We start from the raw sequence: 18,198 nt of genomic DNA, 5'->3' as shown, positions 1-18,198 counted from the left end.
GCAGGTCTCAGACGCTTACCACTTTGGTGAAACCAACAGACACGGGTATGGTGCTGACAGACCTAGAAACGTTATCGGGATGAACCGGGATTCCAACCCACAATCATAAGTTTCTGGCGTGCCCAAGGGAAGCAACTCTGCACAGCGAATCATGGCGCCTTAGACGACTGGGCCACCCGTGCCCCTATGTGGCAAAGGGGGCCAAAAGATGAGTTGAATAAGATTAGTGACATGACTGTTTCTGTTTCAGACTCTGGTGTACGACAAGGCCCTGAGGCTGTCCTCCATGGTGCTCAGTAAGGGCAAGATGACCATTGGTCAGATCATGAACCACATGATAGTGGACTCCATGTTCCTCATGCACATGTTCTTCTTCATCCACTACATCTGGGCCATACCATTCCAGGTGAGTGTGTCATACCATTCCAGATGAGTGTCATACCATTCCAGGTGCGTGTGTCATACCATTCCAGGTGAGTGTTTCATAGGGCTGCAACGATACAGGAACGTCGCGATATGATACATATCTCGATATTCTGGTAACGATATGATACATATCTCGATATTCTGGTAACGATATGATACATATCTTGATACGCAACTTTATGGGAAAAATTACTCGAGCTTTTATTAGGTTTCATAACTTCAAACACCAGAGATGATCAATGTTCAATCACAGCCTGAATGGTTCAGCTTGAGGTTTTTTGAGAAATATAAAAATGTCAACATTGTCAGGGGACAGTGATGGCTGCTGACAATGTTGAGACTTGCAGTTGAGAATACTCTCTCACTGGGAACAGAGGTGGCTGGGACTCCAAGATAATGTCTGACCAAAAGAGCCAAGTTAGGGAAGCGATATTCATTGACCTTCCACCATTCCAGGGGATTTGCAGTTAATGGTTTTATATCGTTGTATATCATTTTCCACACAAGCTGATAGTGTTCTCGCCGCCTGAACATGTGTGATAAACACCTCTCAAAAGATTTCCTCCATGGCAGTTTTGATTTTCTTGTTACATGGTTCGTCAGGGGCGTGAGACTCTGGCCCACTCTCAGATTTCCCCTCCCTGTCAGTGTCAGACACAGGGGGTAATGCTGGTAGTGGTGGGCTTTCAGGCTCAGCATGTAGAGCATCAGGTTCCACTTTCACTCTGACTTCAGTCTGACACAAGTTTTCAGAATTTAGATATAAAAAATCTTCTATACTAAATGTCAGTTTTTAAAATTTGTTTCTGAAGAAAATAGTCAAAGACAATATCAATGTTGTTTTTCTTCTAAAGAAGTGTTTTGAAGGAAATTGTAATCTAAACATGTATGCTTGTTTCATTTCCTAGGCTAAATATAAGCTCTCAAACATTTAGTTTACTGCATATAATATTCAGAAATTCAGGCAAAACAGTGCACATGCCACTGCTTTCACTGTCAGTCCAGTAAAAACCTGAAGTCGTCCAGTTTCATCATGGTAAGGCAGGGACCTGAACCTGGGATCTAGGGCTGTAGCCTCCTGCAGGAACTGGTTGACATCAGGATCAGTGTATCTGTCCTTTAGGTCCTTTGTAATAGCAGCTTTCAGATTCCACAACAGCCATAGCTTTTAAAATCAGTTCCTTGAGTGGAAGAATCAGTGACACTGTTGGTGTCTTCTCACTGCACATGATAGTTGTGATTGTTTTCAATGACGTTTGCTAACGTTCCAACATGTCATAGCTTCAATCCATCTTGTGGAAATATCTTGTATGAGTGTGTGACAGGGAAGTTCAAGAAGCAACTGTTTGGTTCACAGGACAGATGCAGCATGAGAGCTTCTGTGAAAGAAGGACATGACTCGTCTACTCTCCCCAAAATCCTGGCCATCTGACTGACTTGCATTGCCCTTTGACGTGCTAAGTTTATAGTGTGTGCAAAACACCTAATGTGTGGGTTGAGACTTGGTGACTGCTTGACAGGACTCACAATGTTGCTTGCATTGTCAGTTGATATATCAATATTTCCAAACCTGTCAATCTTACATTCTGATGAAGCAGATGTCAGAACATTTGCCAGGTTTGTTCCACTGTGGCTTTCATGAAGGGGCCGTGTTTGCAACACAGGATTTTCCATTTGCCATTCTTCGCTGACAAAATGTGCATTTATAGTAACATAGCTCTCGGTCGCATGTGACATCCACCCATCAGTTGTGATAGCAACAGACGAAGCACTTTCAGTTTGTTTCAAGACCTCAGGTTTTGTGTGCTTGTACAGTTTAGGCATAACAGTATTTGTAAAATGTGTACGGGAAGGAATCTGATACCTTGGCTCGAGTGTGTTGACAAGACGCCAAAATCCCACATTCTCCACAACGGAATACGGTCGCATATCCAAAGCAATGAAAACACCAATGCTGTTTGTGATAGCCCCAGCATGGGTCGATGCAGCCGGTAATTTTGATTTAATTACATAATAGAGACAGGTTGACTGCCTGGCAAGGGTTTGGTGAAATCAACAACACGTGACTGCGTACCTTGTGTAGAAAATGGAACCTTGCTACCGCCAATATCTATGTCCGAGTGGTGGCGACGAAGATGAGTGGACATGTTTGTGGTACTATTCGTGTATTTCACACGAGTGAAGTAATGGCGACAGGCCGTTTCTTCCTTATTGACAGTTTGCACTCCATCCCAATATAATACGGGAAATCCAAAATGGTCCCACACAACTGACTTAAATGAACTGGGGGGCTTTTTCAACTCGCATTTCTCGCTAACATCTCGCTAACAAAACTCGGCTGCTTCCATGTTTTCAAGTCGTTTGAAGCACGTGCCGGTCATCGTTACACGTGCTAAAGCCTTCTGGTTGGCTGTTCAGTGAATGTCAACCAATGAAACAATAGGATACATTCAGTTATATAATACGACCTGTTTGATTGGTTAATACATTCAGCGAGCACACCGAGCAGTCAATCGCAAGACTTATAAGGTAACGTAAACCCCGAAGAGACAACACAACATGTTCTGCCTACCTTACACGATCTACGTTTCAGAGTTTGAAAATGTATTAGAATATTAGTTGATTTATGTTTCATAGTGTAAAACAAAGAGAGGGAGTGGAGGGAAACATCGTATTAGAGTTTATTAAAAATGTAAGTGCATTTTGATAGCAATGCGTTACAAGGGAAGCAAGGGAACTCTACTTAAGATTTGCGTTCCGTATCGTGGTGATATACACCCCCTCGTGTATTGTGTATGGTATCGTGGGTCAAGTATCGCGATGCATCGGAATATGGGTGTATCGTTTCACCCTTAGTGTTTCATACCATTACAGGTGAGTGTTTCATACAATGCCAGGTAAAGGTTTCATACAATTCCACGTAAACATTTCCTACCATTCCAGTAAATGTTTCGCACCATTTCAGGTAAACGGTTCATACCATTCCAGGTAAACGGTTCATACTATTCCAGGTAACGTTTTATACCATTCCAGGTAAACATTACACAGCTCATTCCAGGTAAACATTTCACTGCTCATTCCAGGTAAATTCCAGGTAAACATTTCACAGCTCATTCCAGGTAAACATTACACAGCTCATTCCAGGTAAACATTTCACTGCTGATTCAAGGTAAATTCCAGGTTAACATTCTGCAGAATTATTTTTAAAATTATTTTTATAATTGGTTGATAGTACTTGTTGTTGTTCTGCCTGGCGCTCTGCATTAAGGGGATAAAACAAGGATTTGTTGGTCCAGAGTCACTATACTGTGTGGGGTATTCGTTATAAACTGTGGCATGGTATCTCAGTGGGCTAGCTCTATAAAAATGGCTTTAGTCCGGACTAGTATAAGCAGCCACTCGATATGCATGTGTGTGCACATCTCTATGTGTAGTGCAATAATCTTGAATGTGACATTTAACCCCATTTCACCTCATGTGATCAACAACTGTGACATGACTATGTACAGGCTGCTGTGATACAGGTGGAATAGTGCTGACAACACCAGGGGGTAATGATCCATTCTACACAGAAAATTCTGTACACATGAAATTCACAGTTCACACACTTTTGCAATGTTCAGGCTTGAAAAGGCCTTGAATTTAAAGGTCCTTCTTGAAAAGTATTGTGTTTTAGTGACAGCCAAAGAAAAAGGCTTGGAATCAACAATATATCTTGAAAAGCCTTGAATTTGTACAAAATGACATGTATTTGTTATAAATAATAGTTACATACCAAGAATGTTTAAATGTGATTTGTCACAGTGATAAATTGGTGTACCAATACCATGAAGAATTCATGACAGACTCACTTTATTTTGTTTGTTGTTTGTAGATATAAAATTTGTGATTTTCATACTGCATTTTAGGCCTTATGACTAATACAGTCAAGTCTCGTTAATCCGACACTCGTTAATATGACACTAATGATGGGAACCGATTCAATAAGTGCTATTAAAACCCGTTAGTCTCGCAATCCGACTCCGACACACCAAATTTGCAACAAATTACGGAAATCACTCATTAATTAGTCACATTAATCTGACACAGTGATCAGTGTACTCCGTGGTCATCTGCCCACTAGTACACAGCCTGTGTTTTGATGCGAGGCGAGTCGGCTGGTAGCTGCATATTACAAGAGATAAACTTGCGTAACAATAAACAATTAATGCTTTAAATAAAGAAAACAGGATTAATCACATGCTTAGATTACCTCATTCTCATTAAAATCAGATACAAGTTCTCACTATCGCCATGGACATCCTGTTACAGGTCACAACAGAACGATCTTTTGCGAACTATGACCGACCAATGAAATGCCTAACAGGAAGTCAACGTCAGCCACAAAGAAAGCAGCTTTCTCAAGCTTTGCGGCACCAGTTTCAAACTGGCGACTTCCATTCCAGACTATCCTTTTTAAAGTATTTTGAATAAGTCCTACAGTCCGTAACAGTTGTTTTGTGCTAAGCTTTAAAGGTTGCATGATTAGAAAACATATTCCTCTAACAATGTAATAAAACAATATGAATATTTCATTTTTCATTTTTTTATTACATGTTTGTATTGTTACCTATTGTGTAGTTGTCCGATGTTCGATCACGAATGTTGATACTACTTAATTTCGTTTATCCGACATACTCGTTAATCCGACATAATCATATGCAACCAACAATGTCAGATTAACGGGACTTGACTGTTTATAGTATGCTGGATTCAAACAAAATATTGACAGGCTAAGACAAATAACCCAACTAAGCCGTTATAATTACAGTTGAAAGCCCTGTAAACCCTGGAAAAGGCCTTGATTTGTGTTCCATATCTGTATGAACCTTGTTTGGGCAGTCGAATTACAACTTACTTTCTTATCAGTAAATGATTCCAATTGACATCAGCAAAATTATGTTTATGAATATGAAATTTGGATGACAATTGTAACATGAAACTTTTGTATCTTGGCAGGTGTTAGTGACTATTGTCCTGCTGTATTTCCGGATGGGCTGGAGTGCTGTGATTGGTGGAATGTTCGTCGTCTTGTGTGCCCCGCTCATCTACATTGTCGGTGTCGTCATGTCGCGGCTCCAGAAAAAGCTCCTGGTAGGCTGTCCGACAGATTGTTGTGTGTGATGTTGTACTTTCAACAGAGTTTTTCCTTGACCTATTAAAGTAGGAGTCCAGAGTACTGTAAGATTTGATAATTACTTTCATTACAGGAACCTTATATTTCCTTGTCATGAAGTTTATACAGTGAATATTATTGTATGTCCCTGGGGACATATTTTCATGAGTGAAAATATCTCCTTTTCTTCCCCCATCACGAGATGACAGATACATGATATTTCATGAGACACATGGAATATCCTATTTATTATATACTTTTTGTGTCGTTGTTTACCGGAAAATTAATTATTTCATTACAAACATAAAACCTTGAAACGTAAATTCTCCCTACCTACACACAGGGATAGGTCACCACCCCTAAAAGAGTAGTTTAGTGTTTGCAAATCATACAAAAAATATATAAAAAAAGTAACAAACGTTATTGAGAGTCGCAGAAATTCTGTATCATACATATAGATATGATTATGTGCCAAATCAAATTTAACAAAAAATATTCTTGAAAACTTCGAAGTGGAAGTGAAAGAATACACACTGGTCAAGTAACCAAAATGGCGCATTGCGTAACAAATGGTTTTCGATTGACGAGTTAAGTGATAAATTTACAGTTTAAACGGAACATTTCAAGAGAATAAAAAAAGCAATGAGGCTATATTAACTCCATAAACGACCATCTGTCCTTATTTTGCCTTGTCAATGTTGAACTAACGTAAAAAGGAAGTCAACAGTTTGAGAACGGGCCAGACACTTACAATAAAGGGATACAATTTGAGGGGAGGTCACTCTTGTATGACAATAGTTTGTACCATTTGTTTGTGGCCAGGTTCAGTCAGACAGTCGGGTGAAGAAGGTGAATGAGATGCTGCAGGGCATCAAGTCCATCAAGCTGCTGGCGTGGGAGGACATCTTCGCTCGCAGTGTCACGGAGTCCAGGCAGAAGGAGCTGCACCTCCTCTTCCCTCTACTTGTCATCAGGGGGCTCATTGGTCAGTACTGGTCATGTGACTTTCATGAGGGGCGTCATTGGTCAGTACTGGTCATGTGACTTTCGTCAGGGGGCTCATTGTTCAGTACTGGTCACGTGACTGTCATCCAGGGGCTCATTGGTCAGTACTGGTCATGTGACTGTCATCAGGGGGCTCATTGGTCAGTATTGGTCGCATGACTGTGATCAGGAGGCTCATTGGTCAGTATTGGTCACATGACTGTCATCAGGGGGCTCATTGGTCAGTATTGGTCATATGACTAGGTTATCATTGAAAAGTTATTGTCATGTGGTATATTATCAGGAGAGGTACACTATTCATCAGGACTAGAATTGTCTGTTTTGTTTGTATGACTGCAAAGTTTTATCAGTGGCTACAGTTATTTATGATGCCATCAGTTCTTACTTAATTGTCAAAATTCATACACATTTCATATGAAATTTTACCAATCAAATATAAAGAGAATATCATTACCCTCATTAATGTAAAAGAAAAAATTGGCACAGTGATAGGTTTAGTGCTGAACTTATGCCTTTTTTTGTTTGGGAGTTTTGAAGAATTAATTTTTGGTGTTTTCATCGCAACAACTTTGACTAAGACTGAAAATGCAGGTAGTTATGCAATCAATATAACTTGTTGACGTATTGATGACAAGTAGTTAAAATTGAGGGGGATATCAATGACTTTGTCCTCTTGTTTTCATAACTGAATAGATTGCTGTTGTTCTTTCAGGATTTCTTGGAATGGCTGCTCCGGCTGTTGGGGCAATATTGGTAAGCATCCCACTCACAATAATAAGGAACACGTAATTTTTACATGGTATGTAGAGATTATTAGACGAGTGTTTTTTTGTATCCAAAATATCATACATTAGGAATAAAAATATTGCACCATTCCTGGAATATTGATGACTGCGGCAGAAAACAACAAATAAACAAAACTATATAAATTGTGGACTATTTTCTTGTCAGTATAATTGATACAGAAGTTAATCTGTGGATGTTTTGTAGTCAACTACAGAGAAATGTTTAGGCTGAGACATGAAAACTGTCCCCCACTGTGTTGCAAAACATATATATTTGTCAAACGTTATTCTTTACTTACAAGCAGCAGGATCACTGCACTTGTACACAGCAGACGTAATTCAAAATTAAGTATCGTTTTTATTAGTTTCAACCAAATCAGTAAATGAACTAACGTGTCACTGGATTCTCCGCTTCACTGATCACTCGATTGCCTTTTATTTACATCGCAGGAGTACTAGTAATTCTCTTGCATTGACAATTTATATTTATATTTTGTAGACATTTATCATCTACCCATACTTGGAAACGGAGCCCCTGACAGCTGGCCGCACCTTTTCCACTCTGGCACTCTTCAACATGCTGTCCACTCCTCTTCAGCTTCTCACCATATTTGCTGCATCGTTTGCCAACGCCAAGGTGAGCGGTGCCCGACTCGTGCCCTACCTGCTGTCACAGGAAGTAGAGGGCCCTCACATCACTGGCAACAACAAGACCAAGACGCACAACATTGGCATAGACACTGCAGAGGAGGAGGTAGGTGATGTCCTTGATGGTGGAGGGGAATAGAGATGTGATCCATGTTGAGAATATTTGCAATATTTGTGTTTCCGACTTTTGTTATGTATAATTTTAACAGTTGGATGTTTCCTTGTCCGTACATTGTGAATAGTGTCATGTATTCATCATCCATCATTCATCCATCATCCATCCATTCATCCATCCATTCATCCATCCATCCATCCGTCCCATGTGAGTACCATCAATCCATCCATCCATTCTTCCCATGTGAGTACCATTCATCAGCCATCCATCCATCTCATGTGAGTACCATACATCCATCCATCCATCCATACATCAATTCTTCGCACGTTAGTACCACCCATCATCCATTCATCCTGTGTGAGTAGCATCCATCATCCATTCTTCCCATGTGAGTACCATCCATACTTCAATCATCCATCCATCATCCATCCATCCATACATCAATTCTTCCCACGTTAGTACCACCCATCCATCATCCATCACTCATCCATCCATCCAACCCATGTGGATAGCACTTTTTGCCTGGCTGACAAGGCTGTGTTATGTACAGGCCAAGCAGGACTCAATGGTGCAGTATGATGTCCAGACGGGCCTACCCCTGACAACCCTGACGAAGGACGAGGCGTTCTGCAGCAGTATGAGTTCCCTGGGGAGTCACATCTCCCACACCCCGGGACACAGCAGGCAGAACAGTGGAGCTTCTTTGATGGACATATTCGACAACAAGCGTCTAAGCCTCACACACAACACCAGCTCCGACTATCTGGATGTTAAACCATTAGCTCTGGTACGTAAGACAAGCGCGCCGGTCATCGGATCACACATGGAAACCACCGCTGATCGCAGGCGGAAGCGGAATCACAGCGGCTTTTCCACAGAGGATGAGGATGAATTTGCTGATGAATGCCTGTTGATTGAGCTGCGCACAGTGCTGGAAATATCCCAGGCTAACTTCAGCTGGGAGCTGGACCGCTCTGCTCTCTCCCTGAAGAACATCAGTCTGAAGATCCCCACAGGGAAGTTGACGGTGATAGTGGGGCCTGTTGGGTCAGGGAAGTCGTCTCTGCTGGCGGCCATGTTGGGGGAAATGGTCACTGCATCAGGCATAGTGGAGTGGTCCAGGTGAGTGAGTGGTTTCCCGGGTTGCTGGATGCATTTGTGAGAGTGAGTGGTTTCTCGAGTTGGTAGATGCATGGGTGAGAGTGAGTGAGTGAGTTAAGTTTCAAGCAGCTTCTAGCAAATATACCAGCCTTATATCACTGTTATGTATTCCAGAAATTGGCTTCACATTTTGTGCCCCTATTTTGAATAAAACTGGGTCTTCAATGTGAGCAAAAGCTTAGTGGGCTACCACCAGAATGGTCCAGATGTCTGCTGATTTCACTCCTGTTATAAACCTATCATGGATATTGGGGGTGGTAGGGTAGCCTTGTGGTTAAAGTATTCGATTGTCACGCTGAAGGCCCGGGTTCAGTTCACCACATGGGTACAAAGTGGGAAGCCCATTTCTGGTGTCCCTTGCATTGATACTGCTAGGATATTGCTAAAAGAGGCGTAAAATCCAACTCACTCACGACTATTGACCATTGTCTTTGACGTTACTTTTTTTTGTAATGGCCTTTTTACTTTTCTTAGTAAGACCTCATCCTTGGTATGAGGTTTTGCTTTTTACTAGTAAAACCGAGTATGAGGTTTTACTTTTTACTAGTAAGCCCTGATGAGGAGGGAAGCAGATGTAATTTGGACTTAGTGTTTCAAATGTCCAATATTCTAAAATCGAAGACATGAAATCAAACCTTTTCATTATTTGATGTCGAGAATCGACCCACAACCTCCTGATCAGCAGTTAGGCACTCTAACCATTAGACCACTGAACTGGTTGAAGATATATGGTCTGTTTGAAGGTGCCATGTTTAGCGAATATGTCCTAGCCAGATATATTTTATGAATGTGTCGTAACAAATTTTATACATAATACTTAGCAATATTAATTAATGTTGTTTCGACGGTTCATACCTGTTTTCAAAGCAAGTATGGAAATCCTTGTAGGTTTTCTCCCCTCCACCCGCCCTGAAAATATATTGAAAAGAGGATGCTTCAACTGTTTAAAAGATATATAATTAATCTGTTAGGGCCTTAACATCCTGAAGGAATTTAGTCATTTATTGGAACGCCTTGTGGTAGAGCGTCCGCCTAGAGAGTGGAAGGTCCGGGGTTCGATCCCCGGCCATATCATACAAGATGTTGAAAGATGGTACTTCTTGTTACCCTGTCTGGCGCTCGACATTCAGGGGCTAAAACAAGGACTGGTTGGCTCGGAGTCCGTGTACTTTGTCTGAGTGGAGTATTCATGTTAAACTGCAGCATGGTATCTCCATGAGCTAATATTAAATCCGCATCAGTCAGGACTAGTACAAGCAGCCACACACACACACGCACACATGCATGCACTCGGCTATATGAGTGCAATAATTTTAGACACGACGTTAAACCCAATTTGTCCTCACCTCATTTTTTGCTATTTCAGAGACACTGGGATATCATACGCTCCACAGAGGGCGTGGCTGCTTAATGCATCGGTCAGGGACAATGTCTTATTCGGTAACCCCTTCATCTGGAGAAGGTAAGGCCATGATGTAAACTGACAGTGAACCTGGTACTTTCCTTGACCAAGTTGGCAGGTTCAATAGCATATTCTTTGGATAGTCTAAAATAAATTACCATATTCTCTGTAAAGAGCACCCTGGGCACTTAGAAAATCTGGACACTTATTAAAACCATGCAGAAAGAGTTAACTTTCTTTTCAGAGATTGAGTGATAGTGAACAAACATACTTCAAATGGTCATGAAACAAAACTATTCTGATAATATACAGGTAATGCTATTTTTCAGGGCATTATCATTTGCAGAAGACCAAGGTCTTCCATTATCTACCCGACGAAGGAGGGCAGTTAAAAACGCAGAGGGCTTATGCAAATGATAATTCTTCTGGCCCGTCGTTAAGCAATATGAGGTCATTATCAAGTTACAGTGGCCCGCTGATTTCTGATAACATGCGGGTGGTTCAATGATAATTTTATCCATTTTAGCTATAATACAAGTTGTAGCCCGATCATAAGGGGTACATGGTTTTTTTTGCATCCTGCGCTAGGTTTTATATCAAGAGAAATGTACCCCCAGTGATATTGCTACAGTGAATTTATCTGACCGACATGTCTGAAAATGATATTGTGAAAGAATTAAAACAAATTAATAATTGATAGAAAACAACTGTTTGATTTAGCTGAGATTAACTTGTCACATGACTTTCATTGACTCGGGGGGGGAAAAAGCATGCGGCTTCTTTCTTCAAAAAAGGGAAAAGGGATTTATTCTCCTGCTAAGAAATCCACATGCAGCCTGTCTTCTTCTTGTTGGGGTATAAAAGATTTATTCTCCCTCTCAGAAATTTATTTCAGTCCCTGTATTTTATCAAGATCACGTGGACCAATCAGATCTCATGTAAAGTTTTGGTCTTAGTAGGGGACGTTTAGCAAGCTCCGACGTTCATAAAGTTTGTCCCTCACTCTATGAAGGTTCGTACTCCAATGAACTCACACAATGTGAATGTCAGTTCTTAATTATAGTCTTGAGGGAGCATTTTGTGACATATGTTCCATCTGTTGTGCCTGTTTATTCATTCTGCATTTAAGATATTACAACTGCAATATGTATCATATAGATATAGATAGATACCTTTCTGTATGTGTTTATGTTGTGTTGCAGATACAAGAAGGTGATGTCCGCCTGTGCCCTTCAACAAGACATGGACACACTCGTAGCTGGAGATCTTACAGAGATCGGGGAGAAGGTAGTGTTTGATATCCGTCTGTCATAACATGGACACACTCATAGCTGGAGATCTTACAGAGATCGGGGAGAAGGTAGTGTTTGTTATGTCATGTAACATTGGCATTCTTGTAGCTGGAGATCTTACAGAAATCGGGGAGAAGGTAGTGTTTGATATCCGTCTGTCGTAACATGGACACACTTGTTGCTGGAGATCTTACAGAGATTGGGGAGAAGGTTGTGTTTGTTATGTCATGTAACATTGGCATTCTTGTAGCTGGAGATCTTGCAGAGATCGGGGAGAAGGTAGTGTTTGATATGTCATGTAACATGACATTCTTGTTGCTGGAGATCTTACAGAGATTGGGGAGAAGGTAGTGTTTGTTATGTCATGAAACATTGACATTCTTGTAGCTGGAGATCTTACAGAGATTGGGGAGAGGGTAGTGTTTGTTATGTAATGTAACATTGACATTCTTGTAGCTGGAGATCTTACAGAGATTGGGGAGAAGGTAGTGTTTGTTATGTCATGTAACATTGACATTCTTGTTGCTGGAGATCTTACAGAGATCGGGGAGAAGGTTGTGTTTGTTATGTCATGTAACATTGACATTCTTGTTGCTGGAGATCTTACAGAGATCGGGGAGAAGGTAGTGTTTGATATCTGTCTGTCATGTCACATTAACTCTCTAGTAGCCCCAGGGGCGGTCGGATAGCCTAGTGGTTAAAGCGTTTGCTCGTCACGCCAAACACCCTGGTTCGATTCCCGACATGGGTACAATGTATGGAGCCCATTTCTGGTGCCCCCCGCCTTGATATTGCTGGAATATTGCTAAAAGCTGCGTTAAACCATACTCACTCACTCACTCTAGTAGCTTTGTGAATTACAAATATCAGAGAGAACATAAATATGTAGAAGCAGTTACCTTGTGTGAGACAAGTCTCATCATCACCTTTCCTCAGTGGAAGTATTAAAGATGCAGTATAGCAGACACGTTCTGCCATTTTTGTAAGGGATGTACACACGCTCCTTCTTTAGCAACGGTTTCAGAAACCATTTTTTGTGTTTTTTTGTTTTTGCGGCTCTATTACGAGCATCCAACAAACATGGTGGATAGTTTGTTTCTCGTGTATGATTCTCACACTGCATTTGGCCTGTGGGGATTCCATGGTAGAATGTAGGTCCCCAGCAACCTTAGCTTGTCACAAAAGGCAACTCGATGGATCTCAAGTGTACTTCCTTCCACAGTGGCAATTTGATCATGAAATATCAGTGTTCGCGGTAGGTTTTTGTACAGTGCGTGCAGAAATGAAATAATAAATGTTCAATTCAAATATTTCGCGTGTGAAGTTTTTATTTCAATAAAATCAGTACTAGTACAGCTAATAATTATGACCAAGCTTTAACTTACAGTCCAGTTTTGATATAATGAACGTTCAATCATTAATAAAATAAATATGACTGTTGTTAGAACATGCCCATGTGTGGAAGTTTTCTTCCGTCGCTCTGTTTATGATCGTTCGTATTACCGACTATTACTTGTAAGCTGGGCTCTGATTGGATGAAACAAACGACTTCCGGGGAATTCCATCGATAGTAACGAATGACGTCCTGAGATTAGTTATTCCGTTGCCCAAAGACCATATATGGAAATATAAAGGACGCGTTTCAAAGCGCCATCTGGCCACACTCTATTTTTAGCAATGGGAATTTCGAGGTTTTGATTTATTTTAGTCTGAACATCGTAAGCAGGCTATCACCTTTGAATAGTTTTTTTATTTTATGGTATTAATACAAAATTAAGTATATGACTACCTGTGTCTTGCAGGGTGTCACATTGAGTGGGGGTCAGAAGCAGAGGGTGTGTCTTGCCCGGGCCATCTACTCGGATGCGGACGCTGTCATTCTGGTGAGTGGACGACATTCGTCAGAACACATGTTGAAGCCATCAGTCAAAACACATGTTGAACCCATTAGTCAGAACACACGTTGAACACATTAGTCAGAACACATTTGTCAGAACACATTTGTCAGAACACGTTGAACACATTAGTCAGAACACACGTTGAACACATTAGTCAGAACACATGTTGAACACATTAGTCAGAACACGTTAAACACATATTAGTCAGAAAACAGACTCAATTTTTTTCAGACCGCCGTCATTTAGTTGCAATGTTGCGGAGTTAAACAATTTAATTTCATGTCCTGAAAGTTTCTTCCTTTCATGTCTAGGACGACCCTTTGTCGGCGCTGGATGCTCATGTAGGACGCCATGTGTTCGAGGAGGCGATACAGCGGCGTTTGTTGCAGAGAAAGCGGTCTGTGATCCTTGTGACGCACCAACTGCAGTATATTGGACAAGCTAGTCAGGTAATATAGCTGCAGTATATTGGACAAGCCAGTCAGGTAATACAGCTGTAGTATATTGGACAAGCCAGTCAGGTAATACATCTGTAGAATATTGGACAAGCTAGTCAGGTAATACAGCTGTAGTATATTGGATGAGCCAGTCAGGAAATACAGCTGTAGTATATTGGACATGCCAGTCAGGAAATACAGCTGTAGTATATTGGATGAGCCAGTCAGGAAATACAGCTGTAGAATATTGGACAAGCCAGTCAGGAAATACAGCTGCAGTGACAGGCAGGTCATACAGCTGTAGTATATTGGACAAGCCAGTCAGGAATTACAACTGTAGTATATTGGACAAGCCGGTCAGGTTATACAATTGTAGTATAATGGATGTGTCAGTCATTTAATACAGCTGCAGTATATTGGATGTGTCGGTCAGGTTATACAGCTGCAGTATATTGAATGTGTCAGTCGGGTTATACAGCTGCAGTATATTGAATGTGCCTGTCAGGTTATACAGCTGCAGTATATTGAATGTGCCTGTCAGGTTATACAGCTGCAGTATATTGAATGTGTCAGTCGGGTTATACAGCTGCAGTATATTGAATGTGTCAGTCGGGTTATACAGCTGCAGTATATTGAATGTGTCTGTCAGGTAATACAGCTGCAGTATATTGGATGTGTCAGTCAGGTTATACAGCTGCAGTATATTGGATGTGTCGGTCAGGTTATACAGCTGCAGTATATTGGATATGTCAGTTACGTTATACAGCTGCAGTATATTGGATGTGTCAGTCAGGTTATACAGCTGCAGTATATTGGATGTGTCAGTCAGGTAATACAGCTGCAGTATATTGGATGTGTCAGTTATGTTATACAGCTGCAGTATATTGGATGTGTCAGTCAGGTAATACAGCTGCAGTATATTGGATGTGTCAGTCAGGTAATACAGCTGCAGTATATTGGATGTGTCAGTCAGGTAATACAGCTGCAGTATATTGGATGTGTCAGTCAGGTAATATAGCTGCAGTATATTGGATGTGTCAGTCAGGTAATACAGCTGCAGTATATTGGATGTGTCAGTCAGGTTATACAGCTGCAGTATATTGGATGTGTCGGTCAGGTTATACAGCTGCAGTATATTGGATGTGTCAGTTACGTTATACAGCTGCAGTATATTGGATGTGTAAGTCAGGTAATACAGCTGCAGTATATTGGATGTGTCAGTCAGGTTATACAGCTGCAGTATATTGGATGTGTCAGTCAGGTAATACAGCTGCAGTATATTGGATGTGTCAGTTACGTTATACAGCTGCAGTATATTGGATGTGTCGGTCAGGTTATACAGCTGCAGTATATTGGATGTGTCGGTTACGTTATACAGCTGCAGTATATTGGATGTGTCAGTCAGGTAATACAGCTGCAGTATATTGGATGTGTCAGTTACGTTATACAGCTGCAGTATATTGGATGTGTCAGTTACGTTATACAGCTGCAGTATATTGGATGTGTCAGTCAGGTTATACAGCTGCAGTATATTGGATGTGTCAGTCAGGTTATACAGCTGCAGTATATTGGATGTGTCAGTTACGTTATACAGCTGCAGTATATTGGATGTGTCAGTCAGGTTATACAGCTGCAGTATATTGGATGCGTCAGTTAGGTTGCAACAGTCAAGTGTCAAGTGTAGTTCATCCTCGGTCAACAATGCCCATGTTCGCACAACCAGATTTTCAACTGTTTTCGGTTTAAACTGTTATATGAATAAAAATTATTTTATATTTACACTTAAATGTATATTTAACATGGGTATACCACACTCATTCTTGTTAGATGTTTTGACAATGTGTCTATGGTCACATGGTTTTGCAAAGGGACATCACAATAAACAGACCTATTTGGCGAAACTGGAAAATGGCTTTTTTTTGTGAAAGTTTTCCTTTGTGAGACCCCAGGTTTGTGTTGTCCAGGTGATCGTGATGAAGGAGGGTGAGATTGTGTACCAGGGTCGGCCTGGAGATGTCAAGAAGTACGACCAGGATCTCTACGACTCTTGGAAGAAGGCCTTAAAAGATGCAAAGCCTACTGACGTGAAGTAAGTCCTACTACTGCCCTTGGGGAGGGATGAAAGTACACTGAAATCTGTCCAATTCAGACTTGGTTGGGATCTGAGACAGTCTGCTTACTGGTCCCATAAATTTATCTCAGTTGATACGATGCATCAACTAGTCCAAATAAGTAAAATCTGTGATGACTGTGTCATGAATTACACATGACATAAGGTTAGTGATGATAATAGTATGGTCAACGATTGATGTTGTGTGGACAAGTAAGTGTCGGTCAGGCTCACATTTGAATTCTTTGGACCTGCACTTGTAGACATAAATATTATGTTGCATCTTTAAGTAAAAAGTTGCACTGGTGCATTTTGTTATGGCTAACTCGAGCACTGTAAACATTACACACATAATAATATACTGTAAACAGGGAATTTTTCGCGACCGTTTTATTATTGCGAGTTTTGCGAATTCATAATGCAAAAATAAGTATAAATAATACATACATACTTTATTCATTGCAACACGTCATCAAATGTTGAAATCATCAACCAGAACCACAAGTTACTCAATAAGTTAGAAACACAAATGAATGCAGAATGGTCACACAATACATCACACATGACAGTGTTAACAGACCAGTTAGTGTCACTGTTACCTCACAGTAATCCTGCCTTCTTCCAACCTCGCTTGATTGAGTTGAGTCAATTATCGTATTTGATAACTGATTGCAATCCTTTCCGGTCAACTTTCCGGCCAACTCGGATTAACTAGCTTTGGAGAGAAGTTGGTAATCGAGGCGTCGTCTCAACACGGCAACTCGCAAAAATATCTCATCGCAGTATTATCTTCGGTGTGGTATTCGCAATATTTAACGGCGCAGAAATAAAGCTGTTTACAGTATTCAGAAGGAACAGTATGAATGATTTCTAAACTAGAATATCAATATGCCTTTTAAATGATATGATTATATGATAAAGAAAGGGGATGTATTTAAAGGTTGTGAAAAGTCTGTAGACCCGTAAAGAACCGGGTTTGAATAGGTCTTCAGCAACCCATGCTTGTCGTCAGGCTCACTCTCTTGGTTGATCGTGTAGATTGAAGGTCATGATGTCAATCACTGGATTGTCCCGTCCAGATTCATTTAGGAGATAAACATACTGTGTTTTCAATGTAGAGCTAGGTTACCTGTAGATTTAACCCCACTAAATTGAATGTGGAACCGAACGCGCAGCATGAGGTTTCAAATGTCAAATTTAGAGCGGTTAAATCTACTGGTAACCTAGCTCTACATTGAAAACAGTATGTCTATCTCCATTCTACCATGACTAAATAAAACCCGAACTCTTTGGTGTTACCAAATATATTGAGTGAAGGGGCATGGGTTGAGTCCAGTGTTTTGAGTGGGTTAATGATCTGAATTACGGAATCACCGAACAAAATATGGCTCTGTATGTACTCAAGCAGTTTGTTTACACCGTAATACTTCACTCGAACATATGACAGGCATTGAAAGCATATAAACACGGCAACTTGGTAAGCTAACATGAGGTGGGCATCCCTAAAGAAAACAAAGCAAGCTTTGCAAGGCTTTCGCTCTACATCGCACGTCACCATTATGATGTCATATCGCTCATTGTGATGCAAAAGTCATATATAGAAAAGCGCCAGAATTCCAAGCTCTCTGTTGTCTCCAAAACGTAAATACATTCCCTTTGTAGATTTCTATCGTGTTTTCTGCTCGAAATGTATTGCCACACATCCTTTGAATATTGTAGTAACAGCATCTGTGCATTTTGTAACCTGTAATTGTAAATATGATT

The 18,198-nt window shown here is 40.7% G+C and overlaps 1 protein-coding gene across 1 annotated transcript in view; it reads left to right on the top strand.

The window, feature by feature from the left end:
- LOC139456465 (ATP-binding cassette sub-family C member 9-like) overlaps positions 1 to 18,198 on the top strand; it is an 80,306-nt gene that overhangs the window by 30,914 nt on the left and 31,194 nt on the right. The window contains exons 6-16 of the mRNA XM_071238197.1: positions 251 to 406; positions 5,425 to 5,559; positions 6,404 to 6,566; positions 7,299 to 7,339; positions 7,871 to 8,125; positions 8,685 to 9,256; positions 10,662 to 10,757; positions 11,900 to 11,984; positions 13,792 to 13,872; positions 14,199 to 14,336; positions 16,289 to 16,413. Of these exons, the coding sequence (XP_071094298.1) occupies positions 251 to 406; positions 5,425 to 5,559; positions 6,404 to 6,566; positions 7,299 to 7,339; positions 7,871 to 8,125; positions 8,685 to 9,256; positions 10,662 to 10,757; positions 11,900 to 11,984; positions 13,792 to 13,872; positions 14,199 to 14,336; positions 16,289 to 16,413 (1,847 nt within the window). The remainder of the gene's footprint in view (positions 1 to 250; positions 407 to 5,424; positions 5,560 to 6,403; positions 6,567 to 7,298; positions 7,340 to 7,870; positions 8,126 to 8,684; positions 9,257 to 10,661; positions 10,758 to 11,899; positions 11,985 to 13,791; positions 13,873 to 14,198; positions 14,337 to 16,288; positions 16,414 to 18,198) is intronic.

This window comes from Haliotis cracherodii, unplaced genomic scaffold, assembly GCF_022045235.1.
Source record: "Haliotis cracherodii isolate W230 unplaced genomic scaffold, xgHalCrac1.p SCAF_11, whole genome shotgun sequence".
Lineage (NCBI taxonomy): Eukaryota > Metazoa > Mollusca > Gastropoda > Lepetellida > Haliotidae > Haliotis > Haliotis cracherodii.
Note: the sequence above shows the minus strand (reverse complement) of the source record. Positions and strands in the feature narration are given on the sequence as shown.